The sequence below is a fragment of the Mandrillus leucophaeus genome, unplaced genomic scaffold (genome assembly GCF_000951045.1).
Source record: "Mandrillus leucophaeus isolate KB7577 unplaced genomic scaffold, Mleu.le_1.0 Scaffold122, whole genome shotgun sequence".
Taxonomy (NCBI): Eukaryota; Metazoa; Chordata; class Mammalia; order Primates; family Cercopithecidae; genus Mandrillus; species Mandrillus leucophaeus.
Window position 1 is genome coordinate 945,337 of NW_012100543.1, and position 8,082 is coordinate 953,418.

General features: G+C 56.5%; 1 protein-coding gene across 1 annotated transcript; it reads left to right on the forward strand.

Annotated features, from left to right (window-relative positions):
* Positions 1-2,783: 2,783 nt before the first annotated feature.
* SDC1 (syndecan 1) lies at positions 2,784-6,362 on the forward strand. Its single transcript, XM_011971448.1, has 4 exons — positions 2,784-2,997; positions 4,089-4,567; positions 5,149-5,284; positions 5,436-6,362. The coding sequence occupies exons 1-4, from the start codon at positions 2,784-2,786 to the stop codon at positions 5,603-5,605; spliced, it is 999 nt and encodes a 332-aa protein (XP_011826838.1). The 3' UTR covers positions 5,606-6,362.
* Positions 6,363-8,082: the final 1,720 nt, after the last annotated feature.

The following is an 8,082-nucleotide window of genomic DNA, read 5'->3' on the forward strand; positions in this document are numbered from 1 at the left end:
TTGTTGTGTAAACAAGATTGCAGAGGGATAAGCCAGCAGAGCTGAGGGAACAAATTGTTTTAGGGACCGGGCAGACTGAAATGCCTATCTAGTCAGGAGGAAAGCCCTGCTCTTGGGAAACTGCTAACCTGCTGGGGCCTCCGTGGCATTCCTGGGTCCCACTGGGCGGTGCCTCCCAGGCTATACATGGGCCCCAGTGTGTGTGTCTTTCGTGTGGGCTTCGGTGGCCTCATCTGTTGAGTGGAGCATGGATCTAATGGCTCTGGCTTCTGCTCAACGATTGGGCACTCTACAATGCAGTGGAGGCTTGTGGGGTCGAAGTGTCAATGCCTTGCTCTGTCCTTGCCCCATCTTGAGCTTTCTCTTCAGGGAGGCAGTGCAGCAGGAGAGGGCAGGGCAGAGTCCTTGGGTGAGAGTGAAGCCATGATTTCAGTGAGTATGGGTGGGGGTGCCCACTCTGTGCCCTCCCCCCGGTGGGCAGTATTCTTTGTTGGTGAAGGGGACAGGCTTGAGGGAGGCCAGGGCAGCTTCAGAGCTCTGTGGAGGCAGCACAGGTGTTTGAAGCACCACATAGAGATGGTATAGATCAGATGTGGTCTTGTGTGGAGGCAGGGGGAGCATGAACTATGACTGTTGGTTTTTATTGATTGCTTGAGACGGAGTCTTGCTGTGTCACCCAGGCTGGAGTGCAGTGGTGCAATCTTGGCTCACTGCAACCTCTGCCTCCCGGATTCCAGGGATTCTCCTGCCTCAGCCTCCCAAGTAGCTGGGACTATAGGCATGCGCAACCATGCCTGGCTAATTTTTGTGTTTTTAGTAGAGATGGGGGTTTCACCATGTTGGCCAAGCTGGTCTCGAACTCCTGAGCTCAAGTGATCCTCCCACAGTGCTGGGATTACAGGCGTAAGCCACTGCACCAGCCAATGGCTATTGATTGTAGATGGGCCATGGTGGACAGTGACTGTTCACTGTAGGTGAGCCTTGGTGGAATGTGGCTGTTTGCTGTAGATGGGCTATGGATGGCCCTTATAGGGTCAAAACCTTTCTCTTGGGGGAAGGAAGGTACAGTTTTGCTTTTGTCCTTTCAAAGGAAGTTCAGTGTTATTTCTGACCTTGTGGTTTCTACACGTGTCTGATGCTTTCCTCTAACCCAGGCCCCTGGATGTAGAGCCTCCACCTGGTCCGGCTCTGCCCCAGGGCTGCCTCAGGAGGCAGGAGGTGTCTGTCCCTCTCTGCTTTGCACTCCCAGGAGTGAGACCCATGGGCCTATGGCCAGGGCCTGACAAGGCCTCTTGGGCTGAGGAGGCCCTTTCCCTTTGGAGCCCAGCCTCAGGTGGGTGACAAGTCAGTGCAGAGGCTTCTGGTGAACTGACTTCTTCCTGTCCCCCTCTTCTCATGAAACTTTATCTGCCTCCCTTTTACCCTCTTTCTAGACAGGCCTGCTGGCATTTGAGGCCCCCCCTAGTTAGACAGTGGTCACTGTTTGTGGGTGCCTACTGCGTGTCTACTGCGTGCCAGGCTGTGTTAGGCATAGCTTCATTGAATTTTGGCAGCAGTCCTGGAATGTAGATGTTATTATTTCCCCATTTTACAGATGGAGAGACTGAAGCCATAAGCGGTTTAATGATATCCCAGGACCACGCATCTAGTGAGCGGCAGGGTCCGGAGTTCCTAAAGCTAGTGCACTGGACTGTGCTGTTCTGCATATTTTTTCATTCTTTGTTCTGGTCCCAGACATTGGGGCCCTCTCAAGATAGACTGTGTAGTGAGTGGGGTCCTTGGGTCTGAGCCTTGAAGCTGAATAGGGCTCTCAAAGCCACACTTCTTGCCACCTGGCTGCTGGGTTTTCCGTTCTTTACCTGAGGTCCTGGGGCCAGTGTGAAGGGCAAAGGCAGTCCTGACTTTCTGCCCTCGCTGCCGACCAGGGTTCTGCACAGGCCTGCCGTGTGTGGTGTGATCCTGCCTCCCCACCCCCGCCCCCGGTCCTGCCCGTCAGCCCCGGCCTCAGGAACTGCAGAGATGTGTATATGTTTGCCCTCTGGCCCCTTTGCCTTTTGGAGCTGGGCAGGCGGGTAGCATTCCTGGGGCTGCTGTTTGCCAGCAGGACCCGTCCCAGGTCCACAGCCCACTTCCTGGAGCCTTCTCCGTGCAGGGCCCCTAACAGATTAGCCTTACATGTCCCCAGCCCGATGGGCACCCTGTCCTTCCTTCCCCAAGGAGGACGATACTCTGACCAGAGAGCCTGAACCCAGTCTTTACTGTAGATGGGAACTGGGCCGAGTGTGGGAAGGTGTGTCGGGGCCAGGCCTGGGGTTGCCCTGCGTGGGCAGACCTGCCTCAGAACAGACAGTTCCCCGTGCCCAGCGGTGCCCCTGCCCCTTGTGCCGCCCTCGGTGTCCACACCTGGGGGCCAGCATGCCTGGAGGCTGCCTCTGCATCCAGGTTGTCCTGAGATTGTTCTTGGGGATTTTCGAAAGCCCCTCAGTGGGGCTGGGTCGGCAATCTTCGGCCCCAAAGCTCCCTGGCTGATGACCCCCAAGAGTAGGGTAGGGTGGGCTGATGGGGTCCCATGGGGGCCACAGCCTATATTCCCAATAGCAACTCCCTGTCTGCCCTTCTGAGAGGTCTGGAGCTCCCTCACCAGACTGAGCTTCTCAGGGTGAGGGCCCTGCCCACTCTCTTGTGCCCCTGTGCCCTGTGCCCGGCACCAGGCTGTGTTGTAGCATCAGGGGTTGGGGCAGGGGAACCAAAGTGCTGCCCAGAGCTGAGGGGCCTGGAGCCACATGAGAGGCGTCTCCCTGTGTACCTGTGCAGCACAGGGTAGGGCGAGTCCACTCAGCTGTCTAGGAGAGGACCCAGGAGCAGCAGAGCCCCGGCCAAGCCTCTACTCTTACCATATTCTGATCCTTTTCCAGCAAATTGTGGCTACTAATTTGCCCCCTGAAGATCAAGATGGCTCTGGGGATGACTCTGACAACTTCTCCGGCTCAGGTGCAGGTGAGGTTGTCATGGGGGCCCCCCACCCAAGACGGCAACAGGTCATGCCTGGGGGCAGTGGTCAGACAGTCTCCTGTGTTTATTGAACATGTACTGAGTGCACCCTGCCCGCCCCATCTCCACCCAGCTGCCTCCAAAGGGCAATGCTGAGCAGAGGAATGGGGTCCATGAGCTGCCTGGTTAAGGAGAGCTCATGCTCGGAGGTGAGGTGAAGGCTGTGAGCTCCAGAGGGCCGCAGGGCTGCCTGCTGCACATAGGCTTATATTCACTGGGAATACCTTTACTCACTAGGAAACCTCTGGAACCCCCTTCAGAAGGTTATTTGACCCCTGAGCCTCTGTTTTCTCATCTGTAAAATGGGAATAATACCTTGACCTGATAAGCTTGTGGAGCTGTAAGGCAGCACAGAGCCTGCTGGGGTGTAGCTCTTCCATCCAAGCTCCCTTTCCTACTTCCCCTTTCCCTGGGGGAGAGAAGTCCCTGAGCTGGAGGTGGTCAGGGAGGCTTCTCAGAGGAGGTGGCTCTTGAGTGGACCTCAGAAGAGGGGTGAGAGCTAAGGAAGGAGGCTGAGGTCATCCCAGGGGAAGTGACCCTGCAGAGGCCTGAGAGCTGCAAGGTAGGGTATCTGTAGTTGGAAGTATCTGTTGTTGGAAGCGGGGGCCTTCAGGGAGGGTGGGGCCGGAGAGGTGTGTACCCTGGGATAGGTAGGATAACTGAAGTAGTTATGCCCCTAAGAGATGCCCACCCCACACCTGTGGTCACAGGAAAGCTTTCCAAGGTGGCCTAGGCACCTGTCTCGTGGCTCCAGAGACCAGGCTGCCCCTGGACACATACAATGAGAAGGGACAGCTCTCCTTGTCCATTTTCCAAGGAGCTTAGCCTCAGCTGCCTTGCCCAGGTACTAGCCTCCCTCAGCCTGAGCTTGGCCGGCCCAGGTGCTCTGGGGCCTCCCCCGACCCACCCAGCACACTGGTTCAGGTCCTCCCCCTCAACCCAGCACGCTCTGCTTCTGATCCTCCCTCCCCAATACACTCTGCCTCTGGTTCTCCTCCCCCAGCCCCCACCAACACACTCTGCTTCTGGTCCTGCAGGTGCTTTGCAAGATATCACCTTGTCACAGCAGACCCCCTCCACTTGGAAGGACACGTGGCTCCTGATGGCTACTCCCACGTCTCCGGAACCCACTGGCCTGGAGGCTACAGCTGCCTCCACCTCCACCCTGCCGGCTGGAGAGGGGCCCAAGGAGGGAGAGGCTGTAGTCCTGTTAAAAGTGGAGCCTGAGCTCACTGCCCGGGAGCAGGAGGCCACCCCCCAACCCACGGAGACCACACAGCTCCCAACCACTCATCAGGCCCCAACGGCCAGAGCCACCACAGCCCAGGAGCCCGCCACCTCCCACCCCTACAGGGACATGCAGCCTGGCTACCATGAGACCTCAGCCCCTGCAGGACCCGGCCAAGCTGACCTTCACACTCCCCGCACAGAGGATGGAGGTCCTTCTGCCACCGAGAGGGCTGCTGAGGATGGAGCCTCCAGTCAGCTCCCAGCAGCAGAGGGCTCTGGGGAGCAGGTGAGTGGCCTCTGCATTCCTTGGGACATTGGGTGGGTTAGCCCTAATGCCTGGCACCCGGCACGCCCTACACCTGTGCCCTGCGGGTGTCTCGTATTCCTCACCAGGAGGACAGGACACAGGGACCCACCTTCCCGTACCCCCAGGGCCTCGCCCAGAGCAGGACAGACTAATTATGAGATCAGAGCAAAAACGCCCTTAAAGATCACCCAAGAGAGGGCTCCCCAAACTTACAATCCAAACTTGCAGCCCCTGCTGTAAGAGTGAACGTTTTACCAAGTCCTCCTATTTTTTATCTTGCAGCTTCGTGGGATTTTTACACTTTACACTAAAATAAGCCTGCTTGTTTCCATACAGAAATGTATGCTTTGTATCACTTTTTGTGATATCCATGCCATGGGCCAGCCAGGGTCCAGAGTTGATGTGACAGGAAGGCCTGGCTTTCGGGCCCCCTGCGATCCTGGTTTGGGTGCATCTGAGTGGGTGGTGGCAAAGATCAGGGAGGCAGGAGCTGCTTCTGGAGCTGGTTGCTGCTGCTGGCGGTGACCTAGCCAACCCAATCTGCCCCTGCCCTCCCCTAGGACTTCACCTTTGAAACCTCTGGGGAGAACACAGCTATAGTGGCTGTGGAGCCTGACCACCGGAACCAGTCCCCAGTGGATCCGGGGGCCACAGGGGCCTCGCAGGGTCTCCTGGACAGGAAGGAGGTGCTGGGAGGTGAGTTTTCTCTCAGGGGGGTAGTTCGGGGTGAACTGCTGCTGTGGGGTCGGGGTGGGGCTGACCACAGCCAAGGCCACCACTTGGGGGAGGGTCTGCAGTGGAGCCCAGGGAGCCGCTGAACTGAGCTGGCCCCGTCTACCTGCCCTAGGGATCATTGCTGGAGGCCTCGTGGGGCTCATCTTTGCTGTGTGCCTGGTGGGTTTCATGCTGTACCGCATGAAGAAGAAGGACGAAGGCAGCTACTCCTTGGAGGAGCCGAAACAAGCCAACGGAGGGGCCTACCAGAAGCCCACCAAACAGGAGGAATTCTACGCCTGACGCGGGAGCCATGCACCCCCTCCGCCCTGCCACTCACTAGGCCCCCACTTGCCTCTTCCTTGAAGAACTGCAGGCCCTGGCCTCCCCTGCCACCAGGCCACCTCCCCAGCACTCCAGCCCCTCTGGCCGCTCCTGCCCACGGAGTCCTGGGGCATGCTGGGAGCTCTACTCTGCTTCTCTGACTTCTGCCTGGAGACTTGGGGCACCAGGGTTTTCTCGAATAGGACCTTTCCACCACAGCCAGCACCTGGCATCGCACCATTCTGACTCAGTTTCTCCAAACTGAAGCAGCCTCTCCCCAGGCCCAGCTCTGGAGGGGAGGGGGGATCTGACTGCTTTGGACCTAAGTGGCCTCATGTGGCTGGAAGATTCTGTGGGTGGGGCTTGGGGCTCACACATCTATAGCACTTACTGGTAGGACCAAGCATCTTGGGGGCGTGGCCGCTGAGTGGCAGGGGACAGGGGTCCACTTTGTTTTGTGGGGAGGTCTGATCTAGATATCGACTTGTTTTTGCACATGTTTCCTCTAGTTCTTTGTTCATAGCCCAGTAGACCTTGTTACTTCTGAGGTAAGTTAAGTAAGTTGATTCGGTATTCCCCATCTTGCTTCCCTAATCTATGGTCAGGAGACAGCATCAGGGTTAAGACCTTTTTTTTTTTTTTTTTTTAAACTAGGAGAACCAAATCTGGAAGCCAAAATGTAGGCTTAGTTTGTGTGTTGTCTCTGAGTTTGTCGCTCATGTGTGCAACAGGGTATGGACTATCTGTCTGGTGGCCCCGTTTCTGGTGGTCTGTTGGCGGGCTGGCCAGTCCAGGCTGCCGTGGGGCCGCCGCCTCTTTCAAGCAGTTGTGCCTGTGTCCATGAGCTCAGGGCTTTGCTGAGGCCTGGGCCACTGCCACATTGGAGAAGCCCATGTGAGAAGTGAATGCTGGCGGCTCAGCCTTCAGACTGAGAGAGGACTGTAGGGAGGGCGGCAGGGGCCTGGAGATCCTCCTGCAGACCAGGCCTGTCCCGCCTGTGGCGCAGTCTCTGGGAGCTGCTTCCTCCTGGAAATTGACAAGGGGCGGCATCCTCCTGGAAATTGACAAGGGGCGTCTTCCTCCTGGAAATTGACAAGGGGCATCTTGGGCAGAGCTGGCTCTGAGTGCCTCCATCCAAGGCCAGGTTCTCCGTTAGCTCCTGCGGCCCCGCCCTGGGCCCTGGGCTGGAATCAGGAATATTTTCCAAAGAGTGATAGTCTTTTGCTTTTGGCAAAACTGTACTTAATCCAATGGGTTTTTCCCTGTACAGTAGATTTTCCAAATGTAATAAACTTTAATATAAAGTAGACCTGTGAATGCCACTGCCTTCGCTTCTTGCCTCTGTGCTGTGTGTGACGTGACCGGACTTTTCTGCAAATACCAACATGTTGGGAAACTTGGCTCAAATCTCTGTGCCTTTGTCTTTCCTATGGGGGGGGATTCTGGTTCCAGGGTCCCTCTGTGTATTTACTTTTTTTGTTTTGGCTGAAATTCTTCTGGAGGTCGGTAGGTTCAGCCAAGGTTTTATAAGGCTGATGTCAATTTCTGTGTTGCCAAGCTCCAAGCCCCATCTTCTAAATGGCAAAGGGAAGGTGGATGGCCCCAGCACAGCTTGACCTGAGGCTGTGGTCCCGGCGGACGTGTGGAGCTGAGTCCTGCCCCGCAGACATCTAGGACGTCCTCCTCCCACCTGGTTGCAGAGGCCAGAGGCCCCCAGCCCAGGACTCTTGCACTTGCTTATTTGACAACATTTCAGTGGCTCTGTTGGCCACTCTGAAAGGTGGGCCAGTCTGTGTATCAGAGATGCACCGCCAAGCCAAGGGAACCTGTGCCCAGTATTCGATACTGCGACTTTCTGCCTGGAGTGTATGACTGCACATGACTCGGGGGTGGGGAAAGGGGCCAGCTGATCATGTTCGTCTGCTGGTCCGTGGGACGGTGCCCAAGCCAGAGGCTGGGTCCATTTGTGTAACAGCAATAAACGGTACTTCTCATTTCGGGCAACAGCTGCTGTGGTGGTGGTTGAGTCTCTTGGCCTGGCGATGTCCTGCCGTGTCACTTACTAGGGGTGGGAGCCTGGTTCTGGGCAATGCTCTGGCTTGGTACAGAACAGCAGAATTGATGCTGGTCCCTCCTGTCGCAGAAGACAGAGTCCATCTCTGCCCTCCTTCCCCAAACCCCTGTGCAGGCATTCAGTATCTCGCCTTCCTTCTCCTGGGGCTCTTGGTCCTCCTGCCCAGCGCTCCTTGTTCCTTAAGGCTCCAACTGGATCATTTCCTTCCTCAAGGACATGATGGGCTCCCTACTGATTCTCAAAGTTTGCTATTGATTGTTTGCTTATTGTGATTTCTGTACACTTACTAGCAACAGTCTTAAGTGCCAGAGGTCTGAACAAATCATGTGCAGAGTAGGGAAAAACGACAGTGAAAGACCTGGATGTTGAGGCAGCACAGTGT